The sequence below is a fragment of the Mobula birostris genome, chromosome 22 (genome assembly GCF_030028105.1).
Source record: "Mobula birostris isolate sMobBir1 chromosome 22, sMobBir1.hap1, whole genome shotgun sequence".
In the NCBI taxonomy this organism is placed as follows: domain Eukaryota; kingdom Metazoa; phylum Chordata; class Chondrichthyes; order Myliobatiformes; family Myliobatidae; genus Mobula; species Mobula birostris.
Window position 1 is genome coordinate 18112005 of NC_092391.1, and position 24894 is coordinate 18136898.

A 24894-nucleotide genomic window follows, 5' to 3' on the forward strand; every position below is an offset into this window, starting at 1 on the left:
TTTGAATGCACACAGCAGAAATATGAAAGAAATAACAGAAGAGCTTATAAAAGAAGAAACATAAATTTCAAGAGAAAAAGCTACTAGTCAAGAGAGCACTGGACCCAAGCTCAGACAGTGAAACAATTTCACTGTATTATATCAAACAGAGGTTGATAAGTTCTGATTTGTAAGGCATCAAAGGGTACGCAAAGAAAGCAGAAATTGAGAGGGATAATAAATCAGCCGTGACAGAATGATGGAGCAGACTTGATGGGTCAAATGGCCAAATTCTGCTCCTAATAAAGTACCATCTTTGATTAATATTGGTGCTGTTAGCCAAGCAGTGAGACAGCACATGATCTCAAACATGAGAAAATCTGCAGATGCCGGCAATCCATCGTGCTATGGAGACAGTGCATGATGAAAGTTTCTGTGTTTTGTCCTGTGTTTTGGTGAGTAGAATATTATCAGAAAGATTCATAAGTCACAAGATTTGTGGATTCCTGTGTTTTTTTTAATTAGTGAGAACCTTTGCAAGAACACTTGCAACAATTGCCATAATAATTCGAATTGCATCCTAGTAAAGTGAGAACGAGTCACACAGAAGGTAAGTGAGAGAGAGGCAATAATTGCCAGTGGGAGAAAGGAAAAAGGTGATAAAGAAGAGTGGGAGGAATCATGGAAAGTCCATTAAAAGACAAAGTATGGAATGATTGGTGAGAAAAATTGGCAACTTTGAGCCCAGCAAGAAAAGAATGAGCAACACACATCAAAGTTGCTGGTGAACGCAGCAGGCTAGGCAGCATCTCTAGGAAGAGGTACAGTTGATGTAAAGGAGAAAAGAATGACATGTGAAATGTGATTTGTTGTGATTGACCTGCCCTGAAAAAACCTTCTGAAATCTTTTACAGTGCCTCCATCATTTCATGGATCAACCGATCCAGCATCTGTGACAGTAATCGAGGGAAACTCCTTGAGTTTATTTTGTGAATGCGGTGGGATTCCCTCTCCTGTTCTTCAGTGGATGAAGAATGGTAAGTATTTTGAGTTCAAGTTTATTGTGGTTCAACCATACACAGGTATATGGCTAAATGAAACATCATTCCTCTGGGCCCAAGGTACACGGCACATATAGTTACGATCCAGCACAGACAGTCTGAAATTAAGTCCCTGAGTGGCATGGCCTGAATATTGACAGGTTAACATCAAGTTTGAGGTTCACGTTTATGTAAGACAGTATAATGTTACTGACACTATTATAATAAAACAAGCAGTAACCAAATTCAATTCACTTGGTTATATTTTAGTTTGATAATCCTTGGAATTGGAGAGCCACTATACCCTTCCAGTCCTTGCAATCCTCATATCAAATTGTTCTTGGGTGGTCGAATTGTACTCTCTGTTGTGTTTAGAGTGAGGTAAAGTATTGCATCAACTGGAAGAGCACGTTTATACACATTCACAGTTCAGCTGGTGGTTTGAATAACCCCTTTCCTCTCACTCCCCCTTCCCTTCACCCACTTCACCACCCAAGCAATTTGCTGGGTTCTTCAGAAGAACCATATCTTCCAGCGAGCTTGAGCAAGTGTTAGTGGATGGTAAATGTGAGTGGGATTAAAACGTTGTGGGATGGGAACTCCGTCCTGATCATGAGTGCTAAACAAGCTGTTGTCATTCCTCAAAGGTAAATCAGCTCTTGCAGCAGCCTCGGGTCTTGGGCCCAGATCAATTAGCTCAGCTCTGATCGATTTCATCCTGTCAGCATTTGACCCGTCAGGAAAGGTCGAGGGACTTCACCTCCTCCATTTTGCAAAGAGCTGTTGGTATTTGCTTGTCCCCTTCTCTAAGAGTCCCAATGAGCTCAAGAATTTACTAAAATGGATGCTGCATATTCATTTCTCTTGACTTTAATTGATGTGGATGCCAAGGGAGAGGGACATTTTTCATAGCTGATACTCTTGACTTTGTTTAGAGCAGATGACCAAAGATGAAGTTATACCCAACAGACACATTATAAATTATGCTTTTTCCTCATAAAAATGTTTTTGTTTGGATGTGGTAGCATAGCAATTAAAACGCTGGACTGGTACCAAGAGACTTGGACTGGTCCAAGTTTGGGAGTTGAACTCTACATAACAGCTAGGGGATTTAAATTCAGATGATTTAATATATTCGGAATGAAAATCTGGTATCGTTACTGGTTTGTTGTAAAACAAACTGATACACAAGTATTCATCAGAGAAGGAGATATGCCATCCTCACCAAGTCCAGCCTTTATGTGACTCTAGATCAAAGCAAACTGGTGACTCTTCGCTGCCCTCAGAAATGGTCAAGCCATTCACTTCAGAAGTTATGTTGAATAGCAGTAAATGTCAGTTTAGCCCACAACTTATTCACATCTTGTGAACGATTAAGCTAAACAAAAACAATTTGTCTGAAAATTGAAATTCTTATTAATGGTTATGGATGAGAGGATACTGTTTTCATTCAATCGTGGGTTTTATAACTGGAGATGAAATATCAACATACACATTTTTGATGGGATGTATACAGTACCGCTGTGTGGCGGGTTAGAGATTCATTTCTACCAAAGGAGGTGTAAGGTGTTCCTTCCCTCCACTAGCCTGCAGGTCACCCTTGGGCAAGGTGTAGCACCTAGTTAGCCCTTTGATCCAGATCATTTGAAGCCATGGGAGCAGGAGGTGGATGGTCGTATGAGCAACTGGTGCATATCACAAGTCCTGGTTATGCGACCAATGATGCCAGGCAGACAATCTCTGAAGAGTACTGATAATGGCTGGGGTCACCCATCTTGTAAAGACACTGCCCAGAAGAAGGCAATGGCAAACCAGTTCTGCAGAAAAATTTGCCAAGAACAATCATGGTCATGGAAAGATCGTGATCACCTACATCTTACGATGCAGCCCATAATGAATGAATGAAATTACAGTAGAGTGCAAAAGTCTTAGGCACATATATATATGTGTATGTATGTGTGTGTGTATGTGTGTCTATATATATATATAGCTAGGGCGCCTAAGACTTTTACACAGTTCTGTAGTTTAACATTGGGTTAGATTTTGCTGAAGGAAGGAATTCTGCCATATACATTGCCATTTAGTTTTTATTCAGTAGCCTCATCTTTGAAAGTGATTAAGCCAAATCCTAGTGGTAGAAAGACAAGGAGGGCAAAGGGGCAAATGGGACTTAATTGAATGGTGTGCCCAGCGATCTATCTACTTAACCAATGGGGTTTCAGGATGGAGAAACAGGATTGTGATTAGAGACAAATCGGGTATATAAACTTAAATAAAATTTGAAAGAGAAAGTTTAATAAAAGAGACAGCAGGAAAAATTAAAATGATTTGATAAGCACACACAAATTGCTGGAAGAACTCAGCATGTCAGGCAGCATCCATGGAGGGGAATAAACAGTCAGTGCTTTGTGCCAAGACCTTTGATCAGGAAGATTTAACATTTTTATCATATATATCAAACAAAAACAAAGACTGGATATTTTTGAAATATTAAAGGAAAATTGTGGGTTTTTGATTCAGGTATTTAAATATTCCTTTGATGGACCAGAGAATATAATTATCACTGTCTGGTATTTATTATGTGATTAAGTACAATAACCAATCCTAACGCTACTGGTGAGTTCAAAGGCAATTTATGTAAAAATCCAGGAAGTTCTTCAAAATGGAGAAAAACTGAGAGAAATGGTATAAATTGACTTTTTCCATCAAAGTGCACATTAAAAACAGTCCTGACGAAGGGTCTTGGCCTGAAATGTCGACTGTACCTCTATCTATAGATGCTGCCTGGCCTGCTGCGTTCACCAGCAACTTTGATGTGTGTTGCTTGAATTTCCAGCATCTGCAGAATTCCTCGTGTTTGCCACTTCATTAATACTTACTTTTTTTCTTATTTACTTACTCTGTGTATGTACCAATGTATAATGACTTCTGAACTTAGAAAGATTGAGAACTGATGGTGGGTTTGAAGTCATACAGATGGTAAGGAGGACAGATTTTCTTCCCCTGAAGGTCAATAATCATATTTGTCACCAGAGTTTTCTTTCCACCGTTACCAGACATGCTGTAGATCTGAACTCTAGGTTATTAGCCCAGGACTCTGAATGAACATCTTGACACTACAAGGAGTAATTTTATTTGTCACGTGCACATCGAGAAACGAGGCCCTCCATTGGTCAAGGTTGACCATGGATATTGTGTCCTAGCTGTCCATTTGATACGCAAGCCAGTCTGCGAGCTCAGGGCAGTACGATATGGAGAGCGTTAAAACATATAGTAAAATGCATCCTTTTGAATCAACAACCAGCAAAGTCCGAACACGTGCTGGGGGCAGCCCGCAAGTGTTGTCATGCCTTCAGCACCAACGTGACATGCCCACAATTTACTAACCCTAATCCGTACATCTTTGGAATTAGGGAGGAAAGCGGAACACCCGGAGGAAACCCACGTGGTCACAGGGAGAGTGTGCAAACTCTTTACAGAGGGTGTGCGTATTGAACCCTGGTCGCTGATTGCTAGCATTGTGAAGCTTTACTCTAATCACCTGTGCTACCGCGATGCTCATCATGATGCTACTGCACACTCGAGTAAAGTCCATCTCTTTCCAACAACTCTCTGTATTGAATTCTGTCAGAGTCCAGAAATGGGAAGTTCCTGTTTTGAATGATTAGAAAAAGAGAAGATCTAATAAAGCAGTTTCAATTATTGAAGAGTAAATATGAATTAATTAAGCAGTAAATTCCATTAGACAGTGTAATTGTCAATAGAAGAGATAAGTATGATTTGCATGTACATTTTTACAAATGAACAGCCTTCCAATCTGTTTTCTGAATGTTATCTATCACAGGGATTCCCCTCTCTTCAGACAACGATGGGCACATTAGCGTTTATTCAGGGAGGCAGATGCTGCATATATCGAACACTCAAATATCTGACAGTGGAAACTACACGTGTGTGGGTACCAATCTGGCTGGGACAAGCACAAAGGACTACAGCGTGGAAGTTTATGGTGAGTGTGAGTGAACCGAGAAGATGGAGAGATCAGAGTCGTCCTTGATCGTGTGTGTTAAAAGCAGAATGGAGTTCTGAAATTTGGGAATGAATTTCAGTTCTGAATTTTGAATGCAAGGGACTGCAGATGAACTTTTCCCATGAAGTGCGAACATTCTTAAGATACAAAGTCCTAGCGGTTCCATCACCTACTGAAGTGTCTTATCTACTGCAGACACCAGCACGGAGCATAACTGGAGATTTAAATCTTGCTTTGCTTGAGAAAAAGGGGGAGAGGGGGCAGGTTCATCTCAACAAGTGCTGGGAAGTCTTGGATGCCCACCACATTCCAAGAAATTCCTCACTTGCATGATCTTCTAGTGTTTGCTCCCAACTGACCCGCATCCTTCACTACCAACTCCCCTCCCCCCGCCGAGTCTCTGCTCCCATCACTTTTCTGCTGCTGCCCATTGCTCCCATGTCTCCTAGACCCCAACTCGTGATTGCTTATCTACCTGGGTCCAAATTCGATTGGATTTCCTTAATTATTTCCCAAAGGCTCCTCAATGTACCAGCAAATCCTTCTAAATATCTCTGTCCCCAGATGCCCTCTTACACAACCCAATACTTGCACCCCTGATAATCTCACCCAGCGCCCTGCCTCATTTGCTATTGTAACTCCTTAAAACTTCTCTACCACTTGCCTTTCACTGGTTTGGAGCTCAGCTGACCTTCTACTGATCAAAGAATGGTGTTTTGAGGCCATGCTGAGCCTTTTTAAAGCATTGGAGCACTTTTTAAAGCAGTTGGAGTTTGTGGGCAGTTTTGAGCCCCTTATCTAAGAGAAGTTGTTGTTGGCATTGGAGAGGGTCCGGAGGAGATTCATAAGATGATCCCGGGAATGAAAGGGTTAAACTATGAGGAGTGTTAGGTAGCTTTGGACTGATATGCACTGGAGTTTAGAAATATGAGGGGGATTCTCATTGAAATTTATCAAATATTGAACAGCCTAGAGAGAGTGGATGTGGAGAGGATGTTTCTCATAGTGGGGGGGGGGGGGGGGGGGTTAGGACCAGAATACAGCCTCAGAATACAATGGCATAGAACAGAAATGAGGGGGAGTTTCTTTAGTTTGAGGTTGGTGTGTGTGTGGAATTCATTGCCACCGACGGCTGTGGAGGCCAAGTCATTTGGTATATTTAAAATGGAGGTTGATATGTTCTTGATTAGTAAGGGTATCAAAGGTTACAGGGTGAAGGCAGGAGAATGGGGTTGAGAGGGATAATAAATCAGATGGAATGGCAGAACAGACTGGATGGGCCAAAAAACCTAATTCTGCTCCTATATCTTATGATCTTAGTGTGTGCCATAGAGGGGGTGCAGAGGAGATTTACAAGGATGTTGCCTGGATTGGGGAGCATGCCTTACGAGAATAGGTTGAGTGAACTTGGCCTTTTCTCCTTGGAGCAATGGAGGATGGGAGGTGAACAAGATGATGAGAGGCATTGATCGTGTGGATAGTCAGAGGCTTTTTCCCAGGGCTGAAATGGCTAGCATGAGAGGGCACAGTTTTAAGGTGATTAGAAGTAGGTACAGAGGAGATGTCAGGGGTAAGTTTTTTATGCAGTGAGTGGTGAGTGTGTGGAATGGGCTGCTGGTGATGGTGGTGGAGGCAGATATGATAGGGTCTTTTAAGAAACTCCTGGATAGGTACATGGAGCTTTGAAAATAGAGGGCTATGGATAACCTGAGGTAATTTCTAAGGTAAGGACATGTTCAGCACAGCTTTGTGGGCTGAAGGGCCTGCATTGTGCTGTAGGTTTTCTATGTTTCTATGTACACTAAGAGTGAATATGTCCCATCTTGCTCAATGATTCGAAACTTGTACAGCAGGACATCACTGCTAGAGCCTCACACCACAAGACTTCACGTGCCAATTAGTTTCCAGCCCACTTTCACCTTGCAGGCAACTCGATGTCTGGACCAACCCTTGCTGAATCCCCTCTTTGTTTCAGCGATACCGAGGATCAAGGACGGTGGTAGGCAGCCGGCAGAAATCGCCGCTACCAGGGGAGGCGCGGTCACTTTGAACTGCGACGCACGTGGCGTTCCTCGGCCAGCGCTGACGTGGCTGAAGGACGGGCGGCCCGTGGGGAGCTGGCAAGGCATCCAAGTGGAGAAGGGGGGCCAGACCCTGAACATTCCGGAGGCGCAGGAGCACCACACGGGGCGATACACCTGCCTAGCCGTGAATGCAGCGGGACAGTCAAACAGGAAGTTTGATTTGACTGTTCTTGGTAAGTTTTTTTTAGCTTGGAGCAGATTCCACATGTAGAAGATCGGTATTGTTACTTAAAGGGAAAGGGACAGAAGGAGCTAAAGATAGAGAGAATATATTTGGACCGTGAGATGAGGTATACGTTCGTTTAGAAAGTTAAAAAGAAATGTTCATTTGTATACTTTTTATTATCTTATTAGTGTCACTCACTTGTTTTCTTTCACAGTTTACTCCTTAAAAGAGTCAATCCTCTGGATATCTGTAGTTACATGCACTTGGCTAATTGGACATTGGGCAATGCACCCTTAATGCCTGATCCAGTTGGTGTTAGGTGATCATGCCTGGACCACGGCAATGGCAGGACATGAAAATAACTCCTCAGCCTTGAGGTTTTCACTCGATTGCAATTCCTTTTATACCACTTGCAACCACATTGTGTTGGCCCTTTACGGACACTTGCAGGTCGCGGCTACACCCACTGCTGAGTAGCCCGGAGCTTGTCATTTGCATCTATTGCATAAGTCACCCTGGCAGACAGCATGTGACTTTGATGTCAGTGTGCCTTAATACTTCAACGTACAACCAGGAATATGCGGAGGGTTTGAAATTTAAAGTGAGGAAGTGGTATACAAACAGTTAATGATATTCTCTATTTTCAAGCTTCACTGTAAATATACATGTTAATATGCAATACAATCAGTGGCCACTGAGTGAGTGTTTGTGGATTTCTGCTGCTGGAGCCCATCCACTTCAAGGTTCAACATGTTGTGCGTTCAGAGACGCTCTTCTGCACACCACTGTTGTAACGTGCTGTTATTTGCCTTCCTGTCAGCCTGAACCAGTCTGGCCATTCTCCTCTGACCTCTTTCACTAACAAAGCCTCTTTGTCCACAGATCTGCCGCTCACTAGATGTTTTCTGTTTTTTGCGCCGTTCGTTGTAAACTCTAGAGACTATTTTGCGTGAAACTTGCGTGGAGATCAGCAGTTTCTGAGACACTCAAACCACCCAGTCTGCCACCAGCAATCATTCTACGGGCAAAGTCACTTAGATCACATTTCTTCCCCATTCTGATGTTCGGTCTGAACAACAACTGAGCCTCCTGACCATGTCTGCATGCTTTTATGCATTGAGTTGGTGCCACATGATTGGCTGATTGCATTAACCAGCAGGTGTGCAGGCGTACCTGATAAAATGGCCACTGAGTGCACAGTATACACTTAGAATGAACAAAAACTAAAGTTATTACAAAACACTGTTGAGATTTGGATGGAGTCCTGGTAAATATTGAACACGTAGTCCGTGGCCTACGGTAGAAGGAGATGAGTTATACAGCTCTTGTTACATGCATGTGCAGTTCAACTCTTTGAGTGATTATGCAGAAAGTTTGAGGTTAATAACTCAACAGGAGTGATTGATAAGTTTGTGGCCTAAGGTAGAAGGAGATGAGTTATTAACTTCAAACTTTCTGCATAATCACTCAAAGAGTTGAACTGCACGTGCATGTAACGAGAGCTGTATAACTCATCTCCTTCTACCTTAGACCACAAACTTATCAATCACCCCTGCTGTGGGCACTTTCTGGAGGTCCAAGATCCGTATGCTCCACGACTGCTGGACTAAGTGTGTAAATGTAGGCGGGGGGGGGGGGGGTCTACTATGTTGAAAAATAAATGTGCTAGGTTTTCTAAAATTGACTCCTTCTACCTTAGGCCACGAACTTATCAATCACCCCTCGTACATCTGCTGCTGCAGAACAGATAATATAATGTTTATTTTCTCCTTCTAGAAGATGCTTTAAACTTATGGAAATGTAGGGATGTATTAATTAGATGCCTTTATTTAATTTATTTCTTTTTTTGGATATATATATATTTTTTTTAAAACATAAAGGAAGTTTATATGAATAAAAGATTAAGTATAAAGCTCCCAATGTATTTTCAGATGCTTTATAACATAGACTAGAATTCTATTCCATTTATGATATTCAGAAGTTCAGCAGCAGGTAAGACTTCTACAAAAGGGGTCAATAGACTGGTCATGATCACTGTTCTCTTTAAGCTGTGTGGGTGCATGGCCATGCAGTAACTGAAATGCTCCCGTGCACATAGCCTTCGTTGCCACACAGCCGGAATTTTCTTTTATAAAATGTTTTATTAAAGTGCCGCACAGTTTTCAGGCTGTGTAAAAATTTCCTGCTCCGCACAGCTGTAAAAAAATTAGAGGGAATGTTAGCCATGATCTGATTTAGGTTTCAGCTATTTTTGCCAAAGCTCATCAATTCCTCACAGATTTTGACAGTATTACGACAGGTAAACCTCTATGACTTTACACTTCCAACAATCTGGATTCAATTCCCACTGGGTTTCTACTTTCTGCCTGTGACCACGTGTGTTTCCTCCTGGTGCTCCGGTTTCTCCTACATTCCAAAGGCACATGGGTCAGGGTTGATCAGTTCTGGGCATGCTATGTTGGTGTCAAAAGCACGGTGACAATTGTGGGCTATCCCCAGCACATCTTGGGACTGTGTTGGTCATTGATGCAAACAGTGCATTTCACTGTATGTTTTGATGTCCACATGACAAATAATCTGAAACCATGGTTGTCTAGTTTAGTAAATATTTATGTTTCTATGCAAAGACTGACAATGCTTTAATTTATGAAATGTGCTTTGATAATTGCTCATTGGGAACTGATGCAGGCAATCCAGGAGTGGTCAGCATGAGGCTCCAGCCCGGGCTTAGTTGACTGACCACAGCTGGAGAGAACCAGAAATGATATAATTGGCCTCAGTGTTTCACAATTCCATTAAGGTCCCTGTTCCTGACCATTCAGCATCCAGCTGGTTTGTGTAGATCCACAGCAGAATTGGAACAGGGAGGGAGGAAGAGAGGGGGAGTGGCGTTAGAGAGAGTGAATGTACTTTTGTGTCTGTGCGTGTGTTGGGGTGTCTAGTTTGTGCATATGCCTGGATGTGAAAGTCTGCTCTAATGTATTTGTTGGGTGTCAGGATCTATGTGTTGTTGCTATTTTTTTTTTGAATGTGTGGTATCGTGATTGTCTGCATGAGAGGATGCAAGAGTACATGAGTGGGCACATTCCTACATGATTGAGTGATAGTATATGCATGATTTATTATTTATGCACATATTGTGTGTATGTTGACTGAGGTCAGGTCAATTAGAGACATAGTTATAGTCTCAGAGTTGTGGAACAGGCAATGTTCCCTCTAAGTTGTAATGACCAGAATGCACAAAAATCTTGTGCCATGCACTTTTTGCCCTGTGACAACATCTGGGCACTGAATAATTTCTTCAATAAATACAGTATAAATAAGCCAGTTCTAAAATCGGCAGATAAGTCATCGCAAACTCGGCATTGTCAACATCGTCCACATCAGAGACTGGAAAAGGAAATGTGATTGTGTACGATTGTGAAGTATACTTAACACGCCAACGAGGTAGAGGGTGACAACCTTTTTGTGCGTAGTTTGAATTCCTTTTAAGTCTGCACATTAGAAAGAACATTGGAAACAGGCCCTTTGGCCGACCTGTTCATGCCGACCTCAGCTAGTCCCATTTGGCCCATAGCTTTCTAAACCTTTCCTATTCATGTATCTGTTCAAGCCTTTTAAATATTGTTGATGTACCTGCCTGAACCATTTCCTCTTCCAGCTCATTCCTTATACTGACCTCCTTCTGGGTGAAAATGTTGCCTGTCAGGTTCCTATTAAATCTCTCCACTCTCGCCTTAAACTTCTGCCCTGTGGTTCTTGTTTCAAAGGCAGCATAAAAATGAAAGAGGGGGCATATAATATTTCAAAAATTAGTGGGAAGCTAGAGGATTGGGAAGCTTTTAAAAACCAACAGAAGGCAAATAAATAATATAAAAGAGGATACAAAAAGTTTTTTTCAGATACATAAAGAGTCCAAGAGAGAAAAGAGTCGATATTGGACTGTTCGAAAATTATGCTGGAGAGGTAGTAATGGGGGACAAAGAAATGGAGGATGAAATTAATAAGTATTTTGCATCAGTCTTCACTGTGGAAGACACTAGCAGAACGCCAGAAGTTCAAGTGTGTCAGGGTGCAGAAGTGAGTGCAATTGTTATTATAGGAGAAGGTGCTTGGAAAACTGAAAAGTCTGAACGTAGATAAGTCACATGGACCAGATGGACTACACCCCAGGGTTCTGAAAGAGCTGAAGAGATTGTGGAGGCATTAGTAATGATTTTTTAAGTATCACTAGATTCTGGAGTGATACAAAAGTACTGAAAAATTGCAAATGTCACTCCACAGATTAAAAAGGTAGGGAGGCTAAAGAAAGGAAATAACAGGCTAGATAGTCTGACTTCGGTGGTTGGAAAGATATTGGAATCTATTATTAAGGATGAGGTTTTGGGGTACTTGGAGGCACATGACAAAATAAGCCAAAGGCAGCATGATTTCTTAAAGGGGAAATGTTGCCTGACAAATCTGTTGGAATTCTTTGAGGAAATTACAGGCAGGATAGACGGGAGAGTCGGTGGATGTTGCCCACTTAGATTTTCAGAAGGCCTTTAACAAGGTGCCACACATGAGGCTGCTTAACAAGATTAGAGCCCCAGGTATTACAGGAAAGGTACTAGCTTGGATAGAAGATTGGCTAACTGGCAGGAAGCAAAGAGTGGGAAAAAGGGGCCCTCCCTATTCTGGTTGGCTGCCAGTGACTGTTGGTGTTCCCTAGCAGCCGGTATTGGGATCGCTTCTTTTCATGTTATATGTCAATGACTTGAATGACTGAAGTGATGGCTTTGTTGCCAAGTGGGGAAAGTACAGCAATAAGTAAGGGGGCAGTTAGGGTTGAGAAAGCAGGGAGTCTGCAGAAGGATGTAGAAAGATTGGGAGAATGGGCAAAGAAGTGACAGAGGGAATATAGTGTAGGGAAGTGCACTTTGGTAGAAGAAATAAAGGTGTAGATTATTTTCTAAATAGGGAGGAAATTCAAAAATCATAGATGCAAAAGGACCTGGGAGTCCTCATGCAGGATTTCCTAAAGGGTAACTTGCAGGTTGAGTCAGTGGTAAGGAAGCAAATGGAATGTTTAGATTAGATTTTTTTTAGATTATGAGAACACTCAGTCCTCTTTTATTGTCATTTAGAAATGCATACATGCATTAAGAAATGATACAATGTTTCTCCAGAGTGATATCACAGAAAACAGGACAAACCAAAGACTAACACTGATAGAACCACATAGTTATAACATATAGTTAAAAGTCTCAAAGTCCCTGAGTTGATCGACTCCCGAGTCCCCGATAGCAGGCGGCAAAAGGGAGAAACTCCCTGCCATAAACCTCCAGGCACCGTCAATTTACCAATGCCTTGGAAGCAGCCAACCACAGCCGACACTGAGTCCGTCCATCCGAAAACTTCGAGCCTCCGACCAGCTCCTTCGATACAGCCTCCCGAGTGCCATCCTCTGCCGAGCGCCTTCGATCTAGCCCTGGCCGCTGAAACACGCAAAGCCAAGGATTTCGGGGCCTTCTGCTTCGGAGATTCTGGTTACTACACAGTAGCAGCGGCAGCGAAGCGGGCATTTCAGAAGTTTTCCAGATGTTCCTCCGTACTCTCACGTCCGTCCCCATCAAATCAGAATTGTGCACGGTCCCCTACTTGACAGATAACAGATATCATTCACTGGAAAGGCTGCGCGCGCTGCATCACGCTGCCACCTTCTCCTCCTATTATGTTAGCATTCATTTCGAGAGGACTAGAATCCAAGAGCAAGGATGAGGCTTAATAAGGCATTGGAGTACTGTACCTGGAGTATTGTGAGTGGTTTTGGGCCCCTTATCAGAGACATTCAAGTCAGGAGATCAAGAGTGCCACAAGACGTGCAGGTATGATCTCCAGAAAGCCACCTCATGGGTGAAGTGGAGATTCCGGACTAGACTGGAATCAACGAGGGATGCTTGAGGGCTGTGGCAGGGTTTGAATGCCTTAACCTCCTAAAAAGCTAGATCTTGTGACATAAGGGGCAGCAGAGCTTCGCTTCCAGATGACTCAATGCCTTCTGAACTCGCTTTGATCACCAGAACAGGGAGGAACCATCACAGCCCCATGTCTGCTGATAATCCTTTGGTCTCAGTATCTGAAGGTGACGTGCGGGCTGCCTTCGAGAGTGTGAATGCAAGGAAAGCACACAGTCCGGATGGACAACCTGGCCAAATACTGAAGTGCTCCAGGAGTGTGTTACCCACCTGCTTAAAGCAGGGTTCAATCATATCGGTGCCCAGGAAGAGCGTTGTAACCTGTCTCAATAACTATCGCTCAGTGGCACTGGCATCCACAGTGATGAAGAGTTTTGAGAGGCTGGTGTTCAAGCATATCAGCTCCTGTCTGAATGGTGACTTGGATTTGCTCCAATTTGCCTACCAAAGCACCGGGTCTACAGCAGATGCCAAGTCACCGGCTCTTCACACTGGAGCGTCTGAACAGCAAAGATCAGGATGCTCTTTATTGATTACCGCTCAGCATTTAGTACCATCATTCTCTGTAAACCTATCAGTAAACTCAAAGACCTGAGCCTCAAGACCCACGAGCAATTGGATCCTGGATTTCCTCACTTGCAGACTCCAATCAGTTTGAATTGACAAAAACATCTCCTCCACAATCTCCATCAACACAGGAGCACCACAGGACTGTGTGTTTAGCCCCCTGCTCACTCGCTTTACACCTGTGACTGTGTGGCTAAGTACAGCTCCAACACCATATACAGGTTTGCTAATGACATCACTGTTGCGGGGTGGATCAAATGTGGTGATGGAACAGCATATCAGAGGGAGATTGAAAACTTGGCTGAGTGGTGTAATAACAACAACATTTCATTCAATGCCAATAAGACCAAGCAACTGACTATAGACTTCAGGAGAGGGAAACCAGAGTCGGTAATCATCAGAGGATCAGAGGTGGAGAGGGTCAGTAACTTTAAATTCCTGGGTGTCACCATCTCAGAAGACTTGCCTGAACCCATCATATAAATGTAATTGCAAAGGAAGCATAACAGTGCCTCACTTCCTCAGCTGTCTGCGAAGATTTGGCATATCATCGAAACCCTTGGCAAACTTCTATAGATGTGTACCAAACTTCTATAGATATATACCATCAACCCCGCTGCATTTTTAGAGACGGCCCCTGTTGAGTTGACCGAACCTCCTCATGACTCTCTGCTATGGAACCATGCCCCAACCCCTCAGATGTAGCTATTCCAGGGGCACAACTTGCCCTGTACGTGGATTGCAGTTCGCCCGTCTCTGAGACCGGGGAGCGGAGACCGGAAAGTGTGCTGACTGGCAGCAACATTCATTCCATGGTCAAGGTCACTTAGATCACATTTCTTCCTCATTCTCATGTTTGGTCTGAACATCAGCTGAAGCTCTTGACCATGTCTGCATGCTCATATGCATTGAATTGCTACCACGTGATTGGCAGATTAGATATTAGAGGGCACAGCCTCAGGATAGAGGGGCACCCTTTCAAAACAGAGATGCAGAGAAATTTCTTTCACCAAAGGGTGGTGAATTTGTGGAATTTGTTGCCATATGCAGGTGTGGAGGCCAAGTCGTTGGGTGTATTTAAGGCAGAGATTCATAGGTTCTTGACTGGACATGGCATCAAAGGTTACGGGAAGAAGGCCGAGAACTGGGGTTGAGGAGGAGATGATTGAATGGTGGAGCAGACTCGATGGGCCAGATGGCCTAATTCTGCTCCTATGTCTTATGGTCTTATTTGCATTACCAAGCAGGTGTAGCTATTAAAGTGGCCACTGTGTATATTTCCAATACCTTGTCAGGCAATGAATGAAAGGTGGGATGCAACATACGACTCACAGCATACAGTGTGTTTGTTATACAGCAAAGCTGCTTTACTCCCCTCTGTGGAGGAAAGAAACTGCAGTAACTTCTCCCAGTACAGGCAGAATAATTTATCCCAATAAAAAACAGTAAGTAAATTATAGGTACAAATAATATGCTTTAAAATAACTTATATTTATAATAAAATTATTAATATTCAATAGTGTTTTTATTCTGACATTAAAGACAGTATAATATTGGATATACTTTGAGGAAATGTGGAGGCTGTAGCTCATTATCAGCGGCAGTGGGGATTGGCTCTGTTGATGTTCACATTTCCTTCACTTTCTTGACTGAAATTGTTTGAAAGTTCAACCCTCAGCTTTCTGACAGAGGAGTGAACTGCTGAATGTTTGGTTTAAGCAGGAGAGGCTGAGTGATGGAGACAAAAAGAAGACAACATTATGCAGCAAAATGCCATCTCAGGAGCGACTGAATGGCCATTCAAAATATTCAAAGTATATTGAATATCAAAGAATGGATAAATTATACAACCTTGAGATTTGTCTGCTTACAGGCAGTCACAAAGCAAGAAACCTGAAATAACCCAAATACAAGCCAAAAAAAATAAAGACCAACACTCAATGTGCATCAAAAGAGAAAAAGGCACACATATCTTGCAAACAGTAGAAGTGAGCATAGCATTCCGGACCAAATTGAGTCCTGAGATCCGAATCCCAGAGCAGCCCACAGTAGGTACAAAGCCTCGGTCTTAGTTCATCATATTAGCGGGGCAAATCGCTGTGAAGCTTGCAGACACGAAACACCATAGCCAGGGCAGTCTCACAGCCAGGGCCGACCCTAAACTCCGGTCCCAACACACTGCCTTTCCAGTCTATCTGGGCCGGCGTTTAAATTGTCCAAACAGCGGGTTGTGCCTCACATTAGGACCTGGGCCCCACAGCAGTGAAACGCCCCGGGCCTGGACCACAGCGTCACTCTGAGCCCAAACCCTGCTACCCAGACTGAAGCCGCTCTCGACCTCTAAAAATCAGCTTGGCTCTCAAAGCAATCGAACCTCGCACCTGGGTTAGTGGGACGGTCACTGAAACTCCTCTGCTTCAACTCCTCCTCTCCAACCCATTCTGTGTCAACTTTGCAACGTACCAGCACGTCCCATCCTTCAAATTCGCTTCGCCTTCGCTCGCCTCTTCATTGTTTGCGGTGATGGTTTACCACACAATTTACTTCAGAAAAGGTGTTATTAATAGTGTTCTTAGTCAAATTTCTTGCCTTTCAAATGACCAGTAAGCTGTTGCTCACCTTCAGTAGTGCCATTTTAAACCAGAACGGAGAAAGCCACGCGGTCACGGGGAGAACGTACAAACTCCTTACAGACAGCAGTGAGAATTGAACCCGAGCCAGTAGCATTTGCACTAACCGCTGTGCTAGCATGCTGCCCCAGGTTCAGTGAGCATGAGTACTGGGTCCTGCTTGCAACTATTTTTGTAAAAAAAACTTCACAATATTTATATGCAAATTTGTCAGCAATAATATTTTTGAGGAGGACTGTATACCTAGCTTAGATGATTTTCAATCACCTACCTGTGCCTTCTTAAAATTTAGAATCAGAATCAAATTTATTATCACTGTCTTATATGAAGTCAGATTTGGTGTTTGGTATCAGCTACGTAAGACATAAAATTACTAAAAATTACCAAAAAATGCACAAAAAAGGAAAAGAAATGAAGTGTTGTTCATGGGTTCACAGACCTGATGGTGAAGGGGAAGATGCTGAATTGTACAATGCCTATCTGCAAACTTCGTCCCTTGTAAAATTGATTTAACCTTGGTTCAAGAGGGGCAAAAGGCTTTTTTATTTAATGCCGGTCAAGAAACATGCAACAGAAAAATACTGGAGATTATGTAAATCAGAAATAGAAACAGAAGAATGTGGGAATCATTAATCCTGTTCCTCTCTTCACAGATGCTGCCTGACTTGCTGAGTATTTCCAGCATTTTTTATAGATACAACTGAACAAATAATATTTTAACTATGATCGAGTAATTATATTTATATGAAGGAAAATAAGAAAAGCTTTATATACACGGAAACAAATTCCACAAATTCACCACCCTTTGGCTAAAGAAGTTCTCTGCATCTCTGTTTCAAAAGGGTGCCCCTCTATCCTGAGGCCGCACCCTCTGATATCTGATCTGCCAATCACGTGGTAGCAATTCAATGCATAAAAGCATGCAGACATGGTTAAGAGCTTCAATTGATGTTCAGACCAAACATGAGAATGAGGACGAAATGTGATCTGTGACCTTGACCGTGGAATGAATGTTGGTGCCAGATGGGGTGGATGGAGTACCTCAGAAGCTGCTGATCTCCTTGGACTTTCATGCACAACAGCCCCTAGTATTTACAGAGAATGGTGCGAATGGTGCAGGGAAGATCAGCCATGATCTTATTGAATGGCGGAGCTGGCTCGACGGGCCAGATGGCCTACTCCTGCTCCTATTTCTTATAAAACATCCAGTGAGCAGCAGTTCTGTGGGCAAAAATGCCTTGTTAATGAGAGAGGTCAGAGGAGAATAGCCAAACAGGTTCAAGTTACCAGGAAGGTGACAATAACCACATGTTACAACAGTGGTGTGCAGAAGAGCATCTCTGAACACACAACATGTTGAACCTTGAAGTGGATGGGCTACAGCAGCAGAAGACCATGGACATGCACTCAGTGGCCACTATATTAGGTACGAAGGTAACTAACAAAGTGGACATTGAGTGTAAATACTGCATGTAAAGTAGCATCATGGTGTATTTAGGTGGATAAGATAGGGGTGATGGGGAATGTCCTCCAAGAGGACCACAACCTCGTCGTTGTGATCGGAGGCTTGCGTTCCTCAAAGAACTGGAGAGCTATGCTGGCTGGAGTCAGGGCTTTATGCTTTGGCTCTTGGTAGGTCACCCATGCTAAAGAGGTTAAAGGGTAGAGATCAGACTAAGAGTGGTCCACCGATCTTCCAGGTTTGAGGACTAACAACCCTGACCGGTCAAAGAAAACTGTTATGGAAACAGCAATGAGGAATCCTACATATGAGTGCCATGGTAGTCCTGCGTCCCCATCTGGAAAATGCGTGACTGACAGTAAATGGAGAGGAAGCTACTGATATGATGAAGGAAGCGGTGAGGTGGAGGACCTTCATTGCTGCCCTAAACACCAGCAGTGTAATGGGCAAAGGAAGAAGAGGAATGCAATCTGAGCACACTCAGGGCTCAGCTATTTCTGTCACTGCCAATCTTAAGAAAGGCAGAAGGCCAAGTGCCATGTTCAAAGCCAGGGCTTTTATGACCATGTGTCTGATGCTCAGTTTCCTCTGTGATTCATTAAATCTTGGAGTGGTTTCTGTGAACGACACACTGACTCACTTTCTTTATGTGTTGGAAGATCATCTTTCTTTCTTGCCTTTTTCTTCAGTTTAGAAGTGTCAATATTTAGTTTTGTTTCAAGTGTACGAATTGGTCATGGAAGTGTGGTGGAGACGTGACACGGTCAGCCTGTTTCTCTCCACCGTTGTCAGATAGCAATTCATGCATTGGCATGGTTGGTGATTATCCACAGGATATTCAAAGCAGATCACCCAAACTTTTCCCCAATTGGCAACTGCCAACTGGGCGGGGAGGCAAAACATGATAGAGTCATGGAACATTACGGCATAGAAATAGGCCTTTCAGCCCATCTAGTTACACCAAACTGTTATTCTGCCTAATCCCCATTGATCCACACCTGGATCATAGCCCTCCATCCCTCTCCCATCAATGTACTTATCTCTTAAATGTTGCAATCAAAGAAACTCCCTCTCAGGACCCCTTAAATATTTCACCTTTCACTCTTAACCCATGACCTCCAGTTCTAGTCTCGCCTAGTTTCAACAGGAAAAGCCTGCTGCTCTGTCTATACTGCTCGTAGTTTTGCCAATGATCAGAAGCACAAGGACCCATATGAAACATGCCGACTGTGAACAGCAAACTAAAGAGAGGTGGGGAAAAGTATTTTGGTAAGTTTCTATTCAACGTCTCAATGGACACTGTCACTGATGGTTGATTCACTTTGTATATATGTGGCATGGTAGTGTAGTGGTTAGCACAACGCTTTCCAGTACCAGCAACCCAGGCTCAATTCCCGCCGCTGCTTGTAAGGAGTTTGTACATTCTCCCCCAACCACGTGGGGTTCCTCCGGGTGCTCTGGTCTCCTCCCACAGTCCAAAGACGTACCGGTTGATAGGTTAATTGGTCACAGTAAATTGTCCTGTGAGGTTAAATCAGGGTTTGTTGGGTGGAATGGCTGGAAGGGCCTTTTCCACGCTGTATCTCAGTAAAATAAATAAGTTATTCCTCTTCCACCTACCCCTTCCCCACACCTTCACAACCCAGCAGGAGTTTCTAATGCTCTTGTTCTCTCTCTCAGCTTTCCTGGAGTGAACTGCTTTCGCTCACTGCACAGAGCCCCTCTTAATTTAAACTGTATCCTCAATAAAATATAGCGTGCAGGACCATAAGGAAGTAGATTGAGAGGTCAAGAGTCCATCAACATACATGAGGACCATTCAGGAGTCTAATAACAGTGGGATAGAAGCTGTCCTTGAACCTGGTGTACGTGCCTCCAGGCTTTTGTGTCCTCTGTCCATTGGGAGAATGTCAGGGGGGGTGTGGCGGTCTTTGATTATGCTGGCCTCTTTACTAAGGCACCGAGTAGTGTACAGAGTCCAAAGAGGGGAGGCTGCTTATTTTTCCCAAAGAAGTTGAGTGAATAGGGCCGCGGAAGGATTGACTTGTAAATGTAAACCCAACGTCTGCATAAGGCTGGCGTGTGTTGATTTGCCATGTGCAACCAAAGTCTGTGTCATTTTTGTTACAGTGCCTGGATTGTCTCAGACACTTTCCTCCCTGCTCAAGTGTTGATCGGGTGCTCAGTGCTAAATGCGTGTGAAAGGCAGTGTTGTGACCTTAATAACCAGTTAATATTATCAAGACCCATGGGGTAGGGCTCAAGGCATTGTGGTGCAGCTGATAATTCTTCTTCCTCTCAGATCCAGAGATCTGGATTCAATCCTGACCTTGGATTGTTTTCAGTATGCATGTTTTTCTTGTGACTATGTCAGTGTTGTTGTGATTTTAAGACCATAAAACATAGGAGAAGAATTAGGCCATCAAGTCACTCAATCCTGGCTGATCCTTTTTTTCCCCTCCTCAGCCCCACTCCCCAGCCTTTTCCCCGTAACCTTTGATGCTGTGTCCAATCACGAACCTACAAAGCTCTGCCTTAAATATACCCAGTGACCTGTCCTCCACAGCTGCCTGTAGTAATAAATTCCACAAATTCACCACTGTCTTGCTGAAGGAATTTCTCCACAACCTTGTTTTAAATGGACACTCTCTAGCCTGAAGCTGTCCCCTTTTGTCTTCGACTTCCCCACCGAGGGAAACATCCTCCCGCATTTAGTCTCTTTCGGCCTTTCAACATTCGGAAGGCTTCAATGAGATCCCCCTTATCCTTCTAAATTCCAGTGACTACAGACCCAGAGCTATCAAATGTTCCTGGTATGAAAACCCTTTCATTCCTGGAATCATCCCTGTGAACCTCCTCTGAACCCTCTCCAATGCCAGCACATCTCTTCTTAGATGAGGAGCCCAAAACTGTTCACAATACTCAAAGTGAGGCCTCACCGGTGCCTCAACATTACACCCCTGCTCTTGTATTCTCGCTCTTGTTTTCACACACAACAGTCTCAAGCAGGAGTTCTCAACCTTTTTTTATGCCATAGACCAAACCCATTAAGCAAGGAGTCTGTGGACCCCAGGTTTGGAAGCCCTCTCTAGAGTTTACTGAGAATGGTGCAGAAAAACATCATCCAGCAAACGGCAGTTCTGTGAGCAAAACCTCCTTGTTAATGAGGGAGGTCAGTGGAGAATGGTCAGATTGACTCAAACACGCATTTATACCCACAAACCATTTTCTCCCACATCCTAAGTTTAATGGATCACCTCTTAGAGTAGACAAATGGGAACAAATCAAAAGGGAGTTGATGAATATGTGAGAAGGAGTAAGTTGCAGACATGGAAAGTAAATCACGGGGGAATGGGACTGATGGGATTGCTCTGCTGTGAGCCAGCATAGACTCGATGGCCAGAATGGCCTCTTTGTTGCCGTAATGAGCAGGTAAGTAGCACTTGTAATTAGTGTTATTATTAGTGTTTTATGGCTCCATGTGAGCTACGTTCACTGGTTGTGACTCGTACAACCGAACCTCCTGTACCTAATAAAGTGGCCACTGAGTGTGTACTATCTGGTATACGCTACACCCTTGGCTTTTCTGACCCCATGCTCTGAGGTGCCCTACGTGTGACAGACTTGAGGGTTCTTCTCAGAACCAGACTGTGGCTCATCCTGTTATGTGCCACACCCTGTAATACAGCCTGTCCAGCGTGCGAAACTCTGTGGGGTTCAGAGTGCATAAACATTTTGCTTTGAGCTTTGGTAAGAAGACCTAAAATCAAAGAAAGTGGCATGGTCTGAGGTGTGCAATTCAAAGCGTTCTTAATTTAAGAAAAAACATTCCATTTTTGAGATTTATATAAACAGTGCACAACAGTATGTAAGACAAGCTTTTCGCTGTATCTTAGTACATGTGGCAATATTTTTATAAAAATTTTATTGAGATACATTGTGAAACAGGTCCTTCCAGTCCTTTGAGCCGCACTGCCCCGCCATTACCCAATTTAATCCTAGCCTAATTACGGGATAATTTACAATGAGCAAACATCTTATCGATCAGTATGTCTTTGGACTGTGGGAGGAAACCCAAGAGGTCACGGGGAGAACGTACAAACTCCTTACGGGCAGTAGTGGGAAGTGAGCCTGGGCCACCTGTACTTTAAGGTATTGTGCTAACCACTATGCTACTGTGCTAAACCAACACTGTTGGTTTAGGTTGTAGAGTTTTTACTTTTCTTGCAATTTAACCTTCCTATATTTGCTTGTATTTTTATATAAGCACCTACATACATGTGATTTTTCAAAGATTTTTCCAGTAATTGCTTCTGTATTTTTCTGGAAACTTCTTAATTTCAGTAGCGGGTATCACATTATTTGAATCTGGCTATCTTATTGGTTAACTGATAAGAATGGAATTTCTGCTTATCTCTAGACTGGTATGAGAAAATTACAACTACTTCTAGTCTCTTTTTTTCTTTGTTTCTCTCAAAACTTCTTGTAACGGTTAATTGGCCATAAGCTACAAGTTTTATGTTCCATTCTTGACTTTCGAAGAACCTTTGGATCGCAAAAGCATCAGGATCTAACAGTACCAATACAGTACTTAGACAGGAGGAAGAAATGTCTAGCAAGGGGCTGCATTGCTGTCTGGTGTTCCTCAGCTGGCTGACAGCTGAACTGTGTGTGTTTGTGATCAGTCCCTCCAGTTATCGTCGGGGAGTCGGGATCTCTGGAAAATGTCAGTACACTCCTCAGCAGCTCCATCACTCTGATCTGTGAGGCCACAGGCTTCCCACCACCGACCTTTAGCTGGTCCAGAAATGGATCACCTGTGGTTCCCAACAGTAGGATGCAAGTGCTCTCTGGTAAGACATGAACAAACCTTCCATTTTCAGAAGTCTCTTTTTTTAGAAATATATCCTTAATACGCTGTGGATTTTACATGGACTTTGCATCGGAGAAGAGTGGTGGTGTTCATTGCTGGTAATGATGGCGTACTCAGTCACTCTGAGCAAATCATGTAAAGTAAATTCCTCAGCTTTAAATGTGACCCCTGAGTCACAAAGATATCTTGTTCAGAGATGACCCTTGGGTCATGTGAATTGTCAACAAATCACCTAACATTGTAGATTATGGAAAATGCTTGCAGACATCTGTGTGTGTATTATACACAGACACACAAAAAGACAGACAGACACACACACACACACACACACACATACACTCACACACACAAAGAGACAGACACACACAAAGAGACAGACAGACAGACTCACATACACAAAGAGACAGACAGACAGACTCGCACAGATAGAGACAAACACACACACACAAAGAGACAGACAGACACACACTCAAAGAGACAGACAGACACACACACACACAAAAAAATGTCTTAATGTTTGTGCACTTGCAGACATACACTTGCGAACACATCAGTGTCTATACATAAATACATACAAGCGCACAGGCACACACACACACACACACACACACACGCGTGTATACAGGAACATGTAGTTTTTATGCCACATGTCAACAATGCTGATGGGGAGTCTCTGGCTGCTCAACATCTATTGGTTTAATTTGCTCCTCAGCCTGAGGCTAACACCTGGTAGTACCTGACATTGGAATAAATCTCACATTAGCTAAGCCTCTCATTTGGTAATATTTTTTCTGTTACTGTACACGTAAGGAGAAATAAATCAACCTTTTGATGTCTGCCAAATATTCAGAATTAAAAGTGGCTGGAATCTGAAAAGTAAGGGGTGGTTAGATATTAATTAATGTTACAGAGTGAGCTGTGCTTCTCTGCAATTAACCATTTGTGAGCCTGCAAATGAAAATGAGTGAATGCAGAGCTCAGACAATCTTCTGGTCTGGTTTCTCCTGTTTTATTCCAAAGGTATGGATTCTCACCTTCTTTTTCCCATATTTCCTTATGTCATAAGAAGCCACTATTCAGCCCACTAAATCTACGCAATCACATCATTCCCATTCCCCCACTTATTTTCCTGAACCTAATCCTTCACCTATGCTGATATATGATTTTGGGGAGCCAATTAACTTAATAGCCAGCATGTGTTTGGCACGTGGGAGGAAATCAAAGTTGTCAGAGGGAGAGACACTAAGAGACTGCCAGACAGCACTTGTCCTTGTAAATTCCACGCAGACAGCAGCTGAGTAACACTGTAGTTGTGAGACGGGTGGGCTTCCAGCGGAGAACAATGTGTCAGCCATCAACTCCTCCCCGGATCATCTGGAAATGCTGAATTCAGTGCAGCAGAGATCTGCAGCTCCGCTAGTTCAACTTGGTCCTGCCAACAGGGAGGAGAGTGAGCCATCCTCGCTGTCTACCACCTGAAATTGGCCAATCAGGTGCTTCTATGCTGTGGAGTAGGGATCAGAAGCTCTCCCCTTCAGCTTTGTGGTACTGAAATGACTGGCCATCGGTGTACCCCGCACAAGTCTGGAAACTGAGGGAAAATTCTACGGTCAAATCTGGGGCAAAGGCTATCCTGCCGCTTCATGAACTGTTAGACAATGCATTGTCGGTGTTAGGTTTTCATCATCAGCTTACTTGTAACCTATAGTTACATCCTTCAGGCAATGCTCCAGTTTCTAAAAAATTTGCAGGTGTTACTCAATTAATCTTTTCCACTCTGGCTCCTCTTGTTAAGTTCAAGTTTGCACAGAAGTTGTTAACTATAGGTTTGGTTTCCTGCTTTAGTTATTTATGATCCTTCCTCCCTCTTTCCAAGGTGGACAGACCCTCAAACTGACCCGTGTGCTTGAGGGAGATGCTGGCCACTATGGCTGTGTGGTCAATAACACCGCAGGGGAAGCCAAGAAGAGTTTTCACCTTGATGTACTGAGTAAGGCAGAACTATAGAGGATTTTATTCAATAATTTATCTTTCTTCATTTCTAGGTATTTTATGTGAACTCTGAAATGAGTAATATTTGTGTGAAGCAAAACAAAATTATTGTAGGTC

At 43.2% G+C, this 24894-nt stretch overlaps 1 protein-coding gene across 6 annotated transcripts in view; it reads left to right on the plus strand.

The window, feature by feature from the left end:
• The window catches only part of LOC140186210 (hemicentin-1-like), a 449816-nt gene that overhangs the window by 222548 nt on the left and 202374 nt on the right, over positions 1–24894 (plus strand). For all 6 annotated transcript variants that reach the window (XM_072240181.1, XM_072240182.1, XM_072240183.1 and 3 more), the window contains exons 43-47: positions 894–1016; positions 4864–5025; positions 7022–7303; positions 22598–22765; positions 24662–24775. In XM_072240181.1, coding sequence (XP_072096282.1) covers positions 894–1016; positions 4864–5025; positions 7022–7303; positions 22598–22765; positions 24662–24775 — 849 coding nt within the window. The remainder of the gene's footprint in view (positions 1–893; positions 1017–4863; positions 5026–7021; positions 7304–22597; positions 22766–24661; positions 24776–24894) is intronic.